The sequence below is a fragment of the Berghia stephanieae genome, chromosome 4, assembly GCF_034508935.2.
Source record: "Berghia stephanieae isolate SIO BIC M18660-M18661 chromosome 4, UCSD_Bste_1.3, whole genome shotgun sequence".
NCBI classification, from domain to species: Eukaryota; Metazoa; Mollusca; class Gastropoda; order Nudibranchia; family Aeolidiidae; genus Berghia; species Berghia stephanieae.
The window spans coordinates 54,885,824-54,901,130 of NC_088363.1; the positions used below are offsets into that span (position 1 = coordinate 54,885,824).

A 15,307-nucleotide genomic window follows, 5' to 3' on the forward strand; every position below is an offset into this window, starting at 1 on the left:
CTGCCCTCCCATCGCGGGCAGGGAGGTACTTACTGTGTCTTCTATCCCCTTATATCTGTTTTCCAACTTGCTTTCTGTCTTTGTCTTGGAATGAGATTACTTGGTTTTGTCCTGGCCCTAGCCGGATACCCTGGTTGAGAGGGAAACAGTCAAATGTATACTAATTAGTTTTGGGAGATATTTTTTTCCTTGTAAATTATCTCTCTGTTAATAGTTATTTTGGTTTATTCTTTCTTAACATATGATTTGTTTTTACTATGCAATTTTCTTCCATTTTACTGGCGCTGATATGACCTAAATGTGTTGCAAGCAAACTTCTGATCCAGGCTAGCCAGCCAGTATGATTTCTCATATTTTAATACACCTTGAGGTCTAAAATATGATATGGGAATGTTGACTTAAATATGCTAAATACAAAAAGGCAGTTTGTAACAGAAAGGGGGAAAAAAGAATAAAAGTGAATAATTGAAGGTCATTAATAAATATTGTCTCCACCTAAAATAGAAACTGAGTAGACTGTCAGATGACTGTCATAGGAATTGCAGAATGTTCCTTTCCTCTACTAGTTTGACAAGTCTCCATAAATTCAGCAAATGTTAAAGTTGAATTTTGGATGGTTGCACGTTTTGAAAATATGATATTTGGGGGGAAAATAGAAAACTAGCATTAATATTGGGGAAAACATGATAATTTTTTTCAAATGGTTGAAGTAGGTTAGCAAGTCTGCGGATCAGAAGATCCAGGGTTCGAATCCTCTGGGCGGTGCATAGTTGAGTCTTTGGAAACAGCTTTTTACTCTCATTCTCTCTCAGTACTCAGGTTTAAAGTGAGCACCTGCCCGATAACAGCGCTTTCTCTGTCGGAAACACTTGAAATATCACCCAATCGGCATTATATCTTGTCCAACATGATAGGTGTCACTGAGTCTGAGGGCTAGGGACCCCTCGTCGTAGAGCACTTGGAGCATGTTAAGTGGACGTTGCGCTAAATAAAATAAAAGCTTATTTTTATGGCTAGGGCTATTCGTCAGTACTGACCCCCAGGCGCTAGCACCTGCGCGTCAGTACTGACCATTAACATCTCTAATAGATGATAATGGTACTGACCAATAGGTCCTGGTGTCTATTGGTCAGTATTGAACAACAGGTGCCACCGCCCACAGACAACCTCTCTTCGGTCTGTGCCACCACCCGCTATTCATCAGCACTGATGAACATCAGGTCTGTTCGTCGGTGCAGACAAAGATCTCTTCGCACTTATCCAGCTTTCTGGTTTAAAAACCACGTATATCGTCAGTCTCTCTCTATTCTCGATTCATCCGATAACTGCTTACACTTACATCTTAAATACGATGGCGGTGATTAGCCAATAAAAAGTGACTGTTGTCCGGTCTGCAGTAGTCTGTGGTCAGTACTGACGAATAGCCACTCCGTATTTTTATTTTGCTGTCCTATTTTTCTGTGGTGTGAGGAATTCCCCTCCCTGGGTGGGGTCTTCTGACCTCCCATGGTGGGCAGAGAGGTAGGGCATGTTAGGTGTTCCGTTTCAGCTCTTTGAAAATTTGGTCGCTATGCTATCAGTACATAAGAGAGAGAGGTGATTTACCAAAAAAAAAATCATCTTCCAAAAATAACACTATACATTCAACTGTTTTCCTCTCAGCCAAGGGTGAGGACAAAACCAAGTAATCCCATTCCAAGACAAACACAGAAAGCAACTCAGAAAACAGATATAGGGGGCTAGAAGACACAGCAAGTGACCTCCTGCTCACCATGGGAGGTCAAAAGACCCCTTGCAGTGCCTGTGCCTGGATGTGACCGGTGATGTCAAAAAGGGCACATCGATGGATAGCTAATAGAATCTGTTCTCAATCCCGGCTATGTGGTCTAGTGGTATGACACCTGCCTTCAAATTGCTGTCATGGCAGTTTTTTGCATCGCTTGCGGCCGCAAAAAATTGCAAAAAATCGCTGATTTGCATTGCGGCTGCAAAATTTGCAATTTTTTGCAAAATTTTGCAATTTTCTAGATTTTGAAAAAAAAAATATTTAAAAAAATATAGTGGGGACCAGTGATGATAATCTTCCCCGGAATTCTGTGATTTTAGGATTTTTTCGTAAATGTTCCGTTGTTTTTGTCATGTCAAACATTTTCTGCTAAATGGTAGTTCAGGGAGAAAAAAAAACAAACAATATGCCTTCTATCATTTTTTGACACCTCTGCTCAGTTGCATGAATTTTGGTGACACTCCTTTATTTATGACGTTAGTCTAGACACACTGGCACTAAATGTCAAAAGTAGCACAAGACACATGGTGGCCATGGATGAGAAGATGATCGAAAGGGAAGGGGATGGAGCAAATGGGTGTAAATATTTGTGTACTTTTTAGCTGTAGCATGATATTTAGCACATTTGGCGATGTTATAAGTTTTATAAGCGTGTCTTTTTTTTTTTTTTTTCTTCCTTTTTAATTTTGTTTTTGTTTTTAGTTTTGTTTGATTGTTCTGAATTTGTTAATAGAATTCATTACAACTTGTGTCTAATTATAAAACAATTTTTAAAAAAATTAAAAATCAACTCTCTCTCTCTCTCTCTCTCTCTCTCTCAGCCACCCTTCTATCTTCATATTATGTATTTGGTAATAGAGAGATAAGCTGATCGATTTAAGAAATGATAGTTTATAGGCTAATTTAAATTTGCTTTGTTGATGGAATATGTTTTGCAATTGATTAAAGATTCTAATTTCTAAGCTGCATCATCACAAGGTTGCAATAATACAGACACTAGCCGGGTTTGTTATGTAAAAACAAATACCTCCTGGTCTTTTGGCCAAAAGTTTATCATAATCTTTTGATATAGTGGGCGACATAATAGGCCTCTAAAATGTTTAATTGGAAATGACAATTCATTGAATTATATTTGCAAAAGGTCAGGATGTGTCAAATGATCAGAATTGCTTTAGGACTAATATATTAAATAACTATGAATAGCTAAGTTATAGCCGTACAACCCTTAAAAACAAACAAATACCTTTCTCTTTCATGAACTAATCGTATGGGTTTTTAGGAAAATTAATCGCAAATTTGTGCAAAATTTGTGCAAATTTTGCTGTTTTTAGCTTGCAAAATTTGGGATTTTGTTTTGCAAAAAAACGTCATGTCAGAAATTGGAAGGTCCTGGGTACGAGTCCCTCTCTCCGCAGCGCATAGTTGAGTCCTTGGAAAAGGCTCTTTACTCACATTCTCTCATCTCTAACACCATAGTCTCTGTCCGAAAAAAAATTGTAATCTCGCCTAACAGGTGTCATTTTTCATCCTATATGTCAAGTGTTGCTGATGGGCTAGGGACCCCCTATAAAGCCCTTTGAGTTGAGCATGTTAAATGAATGTTGCGCTGTATAACAGATCAAGTTTTTTATTTGAACCAGTGCCTTGTGTCTTGCTTTTTCTTTTGTGCTTTTGACTTCATATCTACAACTTTTCCTCTATCACCTTCCTTTGTTATTGGCACTGACTTAAAGTCTAACAAGTGTCATAAAAACCCCTCAAAATAAAAACATAATTAATTCCCCTTAGAATGGAGGACGATTGGTCATCCAGGGTTGATGGATTAATCAGCCCACGACTTTATATCTCTTCTTTGTCCTTACTACTACTACTATTATTGCACCTAAAATGATAAATGAACTGAGAGATTTGTGAATGAAATATTTCTTTTGTCATATTGTTATTTCATTTGGTTTCACTATTTTATTACAGTCCACTCCGGGTAATCGCAACTCGGTTAATAACAACAAGAAAGGGAATTAATTCTATATAAAAGTCACTGGTTAATTGCAACACTCTTCGGTTAATCGCAACAAACTTTCGACTTCAAAAAGTGGGAAGTTCAAGAAATCAATCAAACATCTCATGATTAAATTTCATCATGGGTGAAATCATGACAAGTTGAAGAAGAATCGAGAATGGGCTGGGTTTAATGCTACAGTAGTGTTTCGCCACTCTAATAGAGACTAAAGAGGGCAGAGCTTTGCAGTATGGGTTTGTTCGGCCTTTTCTGTGACCATTAGATATGAGGCGAGCGGGCTGGACATGGTCTAGACAACAGACAATGGCAGTTGTAAGGAGAGACTAAGTGATGATATCCATTGTTTTGGAATTGACAACTGCATTCTGATCAACGGGTTTGGTGAGAGCTTATTGTCTCTCATCACAGCTAATCTCTTTGACTCTTACAAATGTTGAGAACAAAAGAGTGAAAGTTAATCCAATCTGAATAAGATGTCGGCTTGCATCATAGCTGCTTTTGCTTGTCAAAAATTATACAGGGCTGCCAAGTGGTTTTTGTTTCAATCAAACAAAATCCAACAAATTGCTCAGTCTGTGGTGGACTAAGAACAGTACGTATTGACAACAGCTTGTTTGAGTCTACCATATATGTGTAAAATGTTGCAATTGTGGACAGGAAACTCAACTTTGGTTAATTGCAACATTTTCGCTGATCCCAAGGTATGGCGGTTATCCTGAGTGGACTGTTGTAGTAATAGTAGTAGTAGTAGTAGTAGTAGTAGTAGTAGTAGTAGTAGTAGTAGTAGTAGTAGTAGTAGTAGTAGTAGTAGTAGTAGTAGCTATGATTGATTAATCCCATGTATAACTCATCTTTCATGAAAATAGTTTAAATTCATTTTTTTAATAATTACATCAAACATATTACTCATATTAACAAACAAAAAATTGTATACAAAATGAAGCTTGACGCAAACTTTATCACACTCTTTTGTCATCAGTCACTAGTAAAAACTACACACTGAATAGCACACATAATGATTTTTAAATTACACATTTTTTTATCAATTACACTTCTCATAAAGCTATAGATTATAAACGTAAATCTATTAACTCTACTCATACCACATTATGATCTTTTAATTCATATAAATTCCTTTGTCTTCCACTCCTTATTTTTCTATTTACAACTATTTTTCTCTCCCTTCTTTCTGAAGCATTTGCAGACTTGCCAAAATTAGAAGTCAGACATTGAAAAATTAGTGAGCATGAAAAATTAGAATCACCACATAAAGAGCAAAAAGCATGGCGAACATTGATCTATGATTTCAGTAATAGAAGACCACTTACCAATTTAAGAAGTCTTAAAAACTTGCTGAACAGTACACCATTGAATTCTTTTCTTCAGTGGATCAGACATTTTTTGTTGTTGGTCTAAGTCAATTTATTATTATTATTATTATTATTATTAATTAATTAATTAATTAAAATAATAATCACTGACACCGCAGTGTGAAAACTCACAGTAAATATGACTTTCGTAAAACGGCAGCTGAGATCTAAACTAAAACTCACATGAATACAAAACATTTGTAGGGGTTAGCAAATCTGCATTTTATCTTGTATAATTTTATTCATACAAAAAGAATAACTATATTCATTTCTTGGATAATCATTTGAATGAATGAAAATATTCTAAAACTGCAGACTAATAAAAAATAATTAACCCATTGATTACATTTGAAAAGCCATAATTTCAGATGAGAAATTATTTTAATGGGAGGCAAATGGACACTTTGCAAGATAATTTTGGAAATTTGATGCAGATGATGATTTCTAAAATTGTATTAGTGTTCAGGCTTTATGTCTCTTCATCTGATACATTAACAAAATAGTATTTGAACTTTACAGAATTTCAATTTAGCAATAAAGTGACAGGTGCGGAAAACTTTGATTTATGGTAAATAAAATTGGGAGAGGAAATTCAATCACCCTCATAAAATAAAATAAAAACATTGCCACTGTTTCAATGCCAATCTTTCCTCCTATTTCCTATATTCTGATTTCCTTTATACCGGTCCTCTTTTCCATCCTGGTTATGCCGATAAACATATTTTTCTCTGAAATACTCCTCACTAAGTCTATAGTTGTCTAGTATACGTCTTGATTCCTTCTTGATTGTGGAGCTTTGCATTTTCCAAATATTATCATCTGTCTCAGATCGGTCATCAACCACTTGTATCTGAAAAAAATGAAAAGAATTATTAATATAGGTAAATATTGTTCACCTAAAATCACATATTATGAGGAAGAAATCTTTGTTTGATTTTTAACATATAATTGGATATATAATTTAGTACACTTTACCACACTCTACTCAAATGAGCCAATAGACAGTGAATAACACTGAAAGAGTGATATAATCCGTTCCAAATCGAATGTGCAAGCTATTTTTCTCCAACCAAACTGTCAGAAACTTTTTCATGCAGTCAAGAAATTCAATACATCTATTACACCAAAGGTGGTCAGAATGCGAATTTACTCTAAAAGTAAGACTGTTTTGATGCTCTGCAAACCCACTTTATATTTTCATTGTCATGCCTTACCATTAATGTATAGAAGGAACCAAATAATACAATAACTAACATAGATTAATTGTTGCACATGACATTCTCATTGGGGTTTTTTTTCTTCCTTAGAGTTTAAAACCATTCTTTTTAAAATCACTTCCTAATTTGACGGGCAAAAAATGATTTCTTCAGGTACTTGCAAGTCAAGCAATTTTGAAAAATCTTATCAAAGTATCTATGATGGTTTTAAAAATACAACTTAAAGTTAATCTACATGCACATATATTTTAAAACTGATAATAGAACAAAAAGGAAGCAAGGAGCCAACTTATGTTGAATGAAATGAAAACTTTAAATGTTTTATACAATATTCTTCATTTAATCCCAGTTTCAAACTTTTTCATTGGTCACATGAGCGTGTGAATCTCCTAAATCAATTAAAATATGGGACAATTACAACCAAGACAACAGCAACAATGATGCAACATGGGCTTCATTACTGTGAAAACAGTAAGCAATTATGATGTCAGTTTGGAATAAAATCTGTTTAAAATTCAGCTTTTCATTACCTCACTCCATGACGAATCTATCTCAGCCTCTTCTTCATTACTGATTTTCTGTTTTACAACAAATTCACCATTTTCACGAAGGTAACAATGCTTGTAGTCACTTTCATCTTTTGGAAGACCATAGGGGAAAGTAACAGGCTTGATGCGGATTAGATGATGGATTACTTTCAATTTCTCATTGACTTCAGGGGTGTTCTTCAGGACAACTGGGTTAAAGGACTGAAATAATATAAAATAAATAGTTCTGTGTAACGACAGTAATTTTTGACATTCCCGGAAAACAGCTTTTTCTCTTTCTTTTATCACCTTGATGCATTACAAAAATACAAAAAATGCTCACTCTAACTCTATAGCATTGCTCAGGTTAACTGGGTTCAGGAAGGCTAAATATCCTTTGACAGCACAAATATGAAAATAAAAAAATAACCAAACAAATTTTTGTATATTCTTGTAAATTTCAACTCCGCCATTGCCGGTCCCAAGCCCGGATGAGAAAGGAGGAGGGTTAGGCGTAGGGCCAGCAACTCCACCCTGGAAAACACAAGCCGCTACAGAAACATCAACGAAAGAAAACCCAATTACTACTGTTCTGGGAGAGGAAGGGTCTTTGCGACACATGACGCTTTGCAGTGAAAGCCGAGAGGAAGCTACAAGGCCGACTTTCCTTCTTTCGACCAGAACCATCAACGTCGGAACATGGAATGTGAGGACCATGTATGAGACGGGAAAAACCAACCAAGTAGCAACAGAAATGAAAAGCTACAACCTCACACTGCTTGGAATCAGTGAGACCCGTTGGACCCAGTCAGGGCAGAAGAAACTGATCACAGGAGAGCTCTTACTGTATTCCGGGCACGAAGAAGAGAACGCTCCACACACAGAAGGTGTGGCACTCATTCTGTCAAAATCTGCACAGCAGGCCCTGTTAGGATGGGAAGCACACGGACCGCGAATTATCGGAACTTCCTTCAGAACAAAAGTGAAGAAGATCACAATGAATATAATACAGTGTTATGCACCAACAAATGAACATGACGAAGAGGTAAAAGACAGGTTTTACAACAGATTGCAGAATGTCCTGGCCAAGTATCCAGAGAAAGATGTGAACATTCTCATGGGTGACATAAACGCAAAGAGAGGGACAGATAATACAGGGTTCGAGGAAGTGATGGGAAAACATGGACTGGGAGTAATGAACGAGAATGGGGAGAAATTTGCAGACTTCTGTGCTATGAATAACCTGATCATTGGAGGTAGCACTTTCCCCCACAGAAGAATACATAAGGCTACATGGGTATCACCCGACCTTGTTACCGAAAACCAGATTGACCACATCTGCATAGCTAAGAAATTCAGAAGGTCCCTGATGGATGTACGGGTGAAAAGAGGAGCAGACGTTGCATCGGACCACCACCTGGTTGTAGCAAGGCTGAAATTAAAACTGAAGAGAAATTGGATGGAAGCAACGAAAAGAGAGAAGTACAATGTCAATTTGTTGAAAGATCCAGATACCCGAGGAAAATTCAGCCTGACTCTCACCAATATGTATAAAGTATTAAAAGATCAGTTTTTGGAAGAGAGCAGTGTGGAAGATGATTGGCAGAAAGTGAAAGAAGGACACAAGACAACCTGTCAGGAAGTGCTGGGGGCCGATGAGACACCACCATAAGGAATGGATTTCAGCCAAAACACTGCAAAAGATCCAGACAAGGAAGCAAAAGAAGGCAGTCATAAACAATTGCCGGACAAGAGCCACAAAGGCAAAGGCACAGAAAGACTTCACAGAAGCCAACAGAGAAGTTAAGAGGAGTGCAAGAACAGATAAGCGCAAATACATTGACAGCCTGGCGGAAGAAGCAGAGAAAGCAGTAGCCAGCAACAACATGAAACAGCTGTATGACATATCAAAGAAACTGTCGGGGAAAAACAATAGGCCCGAGCGACCAGTCAAAGACAAAGAAGGAAACACCATCCTGGGAAAGGAACAGCAACTAAATAGATGGGCTCTTCACTTTGAATAGCTTCTGAACAGACCAGCTCCGTCGAACGCCCCAAACATCAACCCAGCTGATACAGACCTTGACATCAACTGTAGACACCCGACTAAAGAGGAGATCAGGAACGCTATCAAACCATTGAAGAATGGCAAGGCAGCTGGGCCAGACAACATTCCCGCAGAAGCTTTAAAGACGGACTTAAAAACGACCACAGAAATGCTTTATCCTCTCTTCAAGAAGATCTGGGAGGAGGAAGAAGTACCAACAGAGTGGAAGGAAGGGTACCTCGTCAAACTGCCTAAGAAAGGCAACCTCAGCAATTGCAACAACTACCGAGGAATAACGCTTCTGTCAGTGCCAGGAAAGGTCTTTAATAGAATAATCTTGGAGAGAATTAAAAGTGCTGTTGACCCCCTCCTTCGCGACCAACAGGCTGGCTTCCGCAGGAATAGATCATGTGTCGACCAAATTGCAAACCTACGCATCATAATTGAGCAATCCTTGGAGTGGAATTCCCCGTTGTACATCAACTTCGTTGATTATGAAAAAGCGTTTGACAGCGTGGACCGAGAAACCTTATGGAAAATACTCCGCCACTATTGGGTTCCAACAAAAATAGTCAGCCTGATCCAAAGTTCCTACGAGGGAGTGACCTGTCGAGTAATCCATGGGGGACAACTGACAGATAGCTTCAATGTGAACACTGGAGTCAGACAGGGATGTCTTCTGTCACCCTTTCTCTTCCTTTTGGCGATTGACTGGACAATGAGGTCAGCAGTGGCAGGTAGGAGAAATGGGATTCAGTGGACATTGTTCGACCAGCTCGACGATTTGGACTTTGCAGATGACTTGGCCTTGCTGTCCCACAATCACCAACAAATGCAGGACAAGACAACAGAGATAACAGCAAAGTCATCACAAATCGGACTCAGGGCCCATGAGGGTAAAACAAAGGTCCTCAAAATAAACACAAATAGTAAAGAACCAATCAAACTGCACGAGAGCGAACTGGATGAGGTTGACCACTTCACATATTTAGGCAGCATATTAGATAAACAGGGTGGCACAGATGCAGACGTAAAGGCAAGAATTGGCAAGGCGAGGGTAGCATACTTGCAGCTTTAAAACATCTGGAGCTCCAAGGTGGTGTCAACCCGAACCAAAATAAGACTCTTCAATTCAAATGTCAAGTCAGTCCTTTTGTATGGAGCGGAGACCTGGAGGACCACGAAGACTACCACCGGAAAAGTACAAACCTTCATCAATAGCTGCCTCAGAAGGATCCTCAAGATTCACTGGCCAGACAGGATCAACAACGCAGACCTGTGGCAGAGAACATCTCAAATGCCAGCAGAAGACGAAATCAGACGCCGCCGATGGAGATGGATTGGGCACACCCTGAGGAAGCCAACCAATAACACCGCTAGGCAGGCGCTGAGATGGAACCCCCAGGGAAAACGGAAGAGAGGGCGGCCTAGAAACACCTGGCGGCGAGACCTGGAGGCGGACATGAAGAGGATGGGACACACCTGGGGAGAGTTGGAGAAGATGGCCCAGGACAGAGGAAGATGGAGGACTGTTGTCGACGGCCTATGCTCCACTAGGAGTGATGGGCATAAGTAAGTAAGTTGTAAATTTCACAGCTACACATTGTATTCATAATTGCAAAACAAAATCCACAATTCATTCTGGTTGGTAAAATTGCTGGTATGAGCAATGTTTGGTGTCATCAACAGGGTAGATAAGAGAGCTTAAATGAAGGAAAATTTAATGATCACATGATCGTAATTCTTGTCAGAAATCAATTTTTATATTTATGACAAACATATACTGATAACAAAAAAATTTTTTTAAAGCAAACTACCTTTTAAATTTCAAACCCTTTTTCAACAAAATTACTGTTCCAGACCAATCTCACAATAAAGAATTTTGAGAAACCACCAACTATTGGAAGTTTTGCCATGGCCTTTGATTTCTGAAGACTTTTCGCCCACTGCCAACTTAAATTTTTTTTTCAAATTCATAATTATTGGAAAAAAACAAATGAATAATGGTTGATTTAAATACTTAAGAAATGATAAATTTGCTCTCAGCTTGATTATATTCTATTTCAGAGTACCTGACATATTACGCTCTCAAGAATTGTGTTTTGTTTTGTTTTGGTTTTAAGGGTTTTACGGCACTTGCAACATTTTAGGTCACTTCAGCACCAGTGAAAAAAAATAAGAATAAGAATGAGTATGAAAATTTATAGGTTTACAATTAAAAGCACATGAGAAAAAGTAGGACAAAAGAGACTGGTTGAAATGAGGAACAGAAGTCGATTCAAAGAACAAACCATCTACTGTTCTTAGTCCGAGATCACCTGAAAGTCCCATTAAGACACAAGGACAGGATCCCACAAAGAGGAACACACTCAATTGCTTACAAAACAAATTATTGAAAATAAAAATAAAAAAATGCCGTTATATAACAGAGATATAATTTACAAGTAAAAAAATTGTCATCTCTCAAAAATAATACTTTACATTTGATTTTAGTGTTTTTTGATTCGAGTTTAGTCTGGGACTTGCTCGGTCAGCTCACATAAAATTTCTTTTTCAAGTCCTTGACTAAAATCAGTGACTAGGCGCTAATCTGCACTCATAAAAACGAGCCCTGCTGCTTGAGACCAAAACTAAACTTTAGCTTTTATAAACCGCAATATCCATTTAGTATGTCCAATGCGCTTTACAAGGGGTCCCTAGCCAACAGCAACACATAACATATATGTCAAGACAAGGCAACTGTTAAGCGATATTACAACTTTTTAAAGACAGAGACAATGCTGTTAAAGGCCAGGTACTCATTTTACACCTGATTATGGTGAGAGAATGTGAGTAAAGAGCGTTTTCCAAGGACTCAACTATGCACCATTCAGAGTTGGACTTGAACCCAGGACCTTCCGATCCGAAGGCAAGTGTCATACCACTGAAAGAAAGCTTTGAAAAGTTAAATATCTAAATTGATCACAAACCTTATCAAATAAACCAAACTCCTTTAGAATTTCTTTTTCCCAATAGGGCCGTGTGAAATGACCTCTGATCCTGTACACCATATGGAGCATACTAGGTTCCTGTGGTGGTTCATATTCCTTCCTCTGTTGTTGATCCAAGATTGGTTTTGCCCATGATTTATCTTTTGGGTCAAACCAGGATTGTATTGGACGCTTCCGCTTCCATCTTACATGGAACCCACCTTTGTTCCTTTGAGGTATGACCTGAATCTGTGGTTTGTATCCCAATAATGCCCTGAAGCACTGAAAAGTAAGAGTAAAAATCAGTTTTACAATTACAATTAAAACTTTCAAAGTAAGAACTTCAACCTAAATATGCACTCTTATTCTAATGAACCTGTGTAACTGCCACTTATCATTTGACAGCCATGGAGAAAAATGTAATACAGCACGGTAGCCGTGCTTGAACTTGTCTTTACTATAAAAATATCAATTGTGTCCAGCATTCCCACCCTCTTAATGAATTAGGGGAAAACTGGCCAATAGTAAGCCTACATAAAACATGACAATAGGTAAAATACCAGGGGCCACAGTTACAAACTGGAGAAACGACTTGCCAACCTACTTCAACCATTTGAAAAAAATGATCATGTTTTTCCCAATATGAATGCTAATGCTAATTTTCTCATATTTTCCCACCAAAAATCATATTTTCAACACATACTATAATTCTCAGTTTCTATTCTAGGTGGAGACAATATGTAATGACCTTCAATAATTCCACTTGTATGCTTTTTTCCCCCTTTTTGTTACAAACTCTGACTTTTTGTATTTAGCATATTTCAGTCAACATTCCCATATTATCGTATTTTGGACCTCAAAGCATATTAAAATATGAGAAATCATACTGGTTGGTAAGCCTGTATGAGTCTCTATCAAGGGTTTTTTTCCTCAGCGTGTTGTTGAGAGATGGAACAGATTGACAACTGAAGTTGTGGAAACTCCAAGTGTGAACACATTCAAGAACAGACTAAACAGTTTTATGCAAAATTTTATGTTAGGGTATATCGATGAGTAGTTGAGCCTCCCTCCCAAATTAGATCTAACCAAAAGATCAGTAGCCAGTGGGGAAAGTCAATAGAGTAGGCCTGGTTAAAAGACCAGTAGACCTAACAGACGCGGCAACAGGCATAAAAGTCGAGCCAATTATGCTATGCATCATCACAAAAACTGCGTCTCATTCATCTGCTTTAATAACTATCTAGGCCTAGGAAGTTCAAGTGTTTTAGTTTTATATTCAATCAATAAGAGCTTTTAACGAACACAGTGTCTATTCCCAACCGTTGTTGGGAACAGTAGAATTTACCTATTCCCAACCAGTGTTGTGAATAGTAGAATTGCGCTATTACCAACCGGTGTTTTCTTTTGTAGGCTAGCCTATGAGACAAAGACCACAAGATTTTACGAACAAGAAATGAAGTGAAGTGAGTGGGGAAGTACCAGAAGACAACAAGAATAAAAACTTCGCAGCAGTGATGGGGGCTCACTCCGCCTGGCCAGGGAGATCATGACTCTAGGGGTCGTAGATAGTTCATACGGTAGATACGATCACGATCTCCCCAGCCAGGCGGAATGTCGTACCAGTAAGGTCGCGGGTTCGAGCCCCCACGCCGCTTGAAGTTTTTATTCTCTGTTGTCTCTTGGTACTTTCCTACTCACTTCATTTCTTGTTATTATCAACATAATTTACGAAGTCACATGACCAGATTTCATTGTTTCACTTCCATTTCCGCCAGCTTAGGTAGCTAAAGGAGGTCACTGATTTTCTTTGGATTTGATTGTCTTTTACTATGGCAGGAAATATTGAAGTCTTAATAGTATCTAGTAGCACTAGGGCCTAGCCTATGTGTGTTCATGTTTGGTGTGATTCAGTGTGATGTTGAGATTGACGATTCTACTTCTACTTCTACATTGCATTCTCATCTCTCGCTAAACTAAACGACGCGGCTAAGTAGTGAGGCCTATGCGCTACGTCATTTTGCTTGGCAGCACAATGCGCGAGTTAAACCCACACAAATCCCCATTCGATTTTCTCTTTAAATTCATTTAGAAGATATTGTAATTTGTAATGGAAACTGGAAAGATATCTGAATCTGGCGGCAGACTCAACAGCAGAGCCAGAGCAGCAACTGTGTATGCCATTCCTAACAAAAGCACGGTAAGATTGCCAATATTGTATAAAATAAAAGGTATTTCTCATTCATTACCACCTGGGGGGGGGGGCTGATCATGATGATACCATAAAATTAAAAAACGTGAACATTGAACACACTTTCACTAACTTTGTTGACAGCCGACAAGGACGTCGCCATTTTTTCTGTAGTGTTGGGTTATTTGATCGCTTTTACTCGATCGACGACCGAGCGCCAAGCCACGAGTCAGTGCTCGATCTCAATGCCGGAAGAGCGAGTTAGTAAAACGATCACTCGATCGTAAAACGATCAGGCGGGTTGTGAGCTTGAGACGATCTTGACACGTGAGACGAGCTTGAGACGATCAGGATTCGAGCGAGCGGAGGGGTAACGAGTGTTTCGAATCATTTCAAATTCAAACGATCACAGTTTGCCATCCGATACCAATCGCCAATGTTTGCACACGGTAGTCTGTGGTTCTTCCACAGCCCTCACTCCTTGTCAGATGTTAGTGTGTCTGGGTGGCAGTGGCAGGGAAATTCGTATAGGTATATCACGCGTGTGTGACAAGACTTCATTAAACCTACTAAAGTTTGACTATCACACACACACACACATAACACACACACACACACACACACACACTAAGGCTATTTCTATGACACACACGCATCCCTCTATCAATGAACACTCCTACAGTAGTGCGGCTATGTGGTCTAGTCATGACGTAACTATAGGTAGTACTCTAGTCGACCATGGGTCTCGTGCATTATAATGGTCTAGTGGTATGACACCCGCTTTGGGATCGGAAAGTCCTGGGTTCAAGCCTCGCGCTCGGTGCATAGTTGAGTCTTTGGACAAGGCTCTTTACTCACATTCTCTCACCGTACTCAGGTGTAAAATGAGTACCTGGCCGTTAACAGCGTTGTCTTTGTCTGAAAAATTGTAATATCGCCTAACAGGCGGCATGTCCCGTCCTTCATATTAAATGTTGCTGTTGACCGGGGACCCCTTTACAAAGCGCTTTGATCACATTTAGTGGATATTGTAAAGCTCAATTTTTTAAAGTAAAACATTAGCTTTGAATATGGAATGTTTCAATTTTAGATGCCTGTGTATTCTTTGTTAGTTCCCATCATCATCATCACCATCATCATCATCATCATCATCATCATCATCATCATCATCATCATCATCAGG

The 15,307-nt window shown here is 38.7% G+C and overlaps 1 protein-coding gene and 1 long non-coding RNA gene across 3 annotated transcripts in view; one reads left to right on the forward strand and one right to left on the reverse strand.

Moving 5' to 3' along the window:
- LOC144972041 (uncharacterized) overlaps nt 1-15,307 on the forward strand; it is a 509,884-nt gene that overhangs the window by 75,961 nt on the left and 418,616 nt on the right. The gene's annotated exons all lie outside the window — the stretch shown is intronic.
- On the reverse strand, nt 4,659-14,364 carry LOC144970846 (uncharacterized). 2 transcript variants are annotated; one of them, XM_078910939.1, is made up of 4 exons: nt 14,258-14,364; nt 11,937-12,218; nt 6,924-7,142; nt 4,659-6,026 (listed from the first exon to the last, which is right to left on the reverse strand). In XM_078910939.1, the coding sequence occupies exons 1-4, from the start codon at nt 14,285-14,287 to the stop codon at nt 5,811-5,813; spliced, it is 747 nt and encodes a 248-aa protein (XP_078767065.1). In that variant the 5' UTR covers nt 14,288-14,364; the 3' UTR covers nt 4,659-5,810. The 2 variants fall into 2 exon arrangements, with proteins under 2 accessions (XP_078767065.1, XP_078767066.1); XM_078910940.1 differs by having other exon boundaries at nt 14,183-14,262.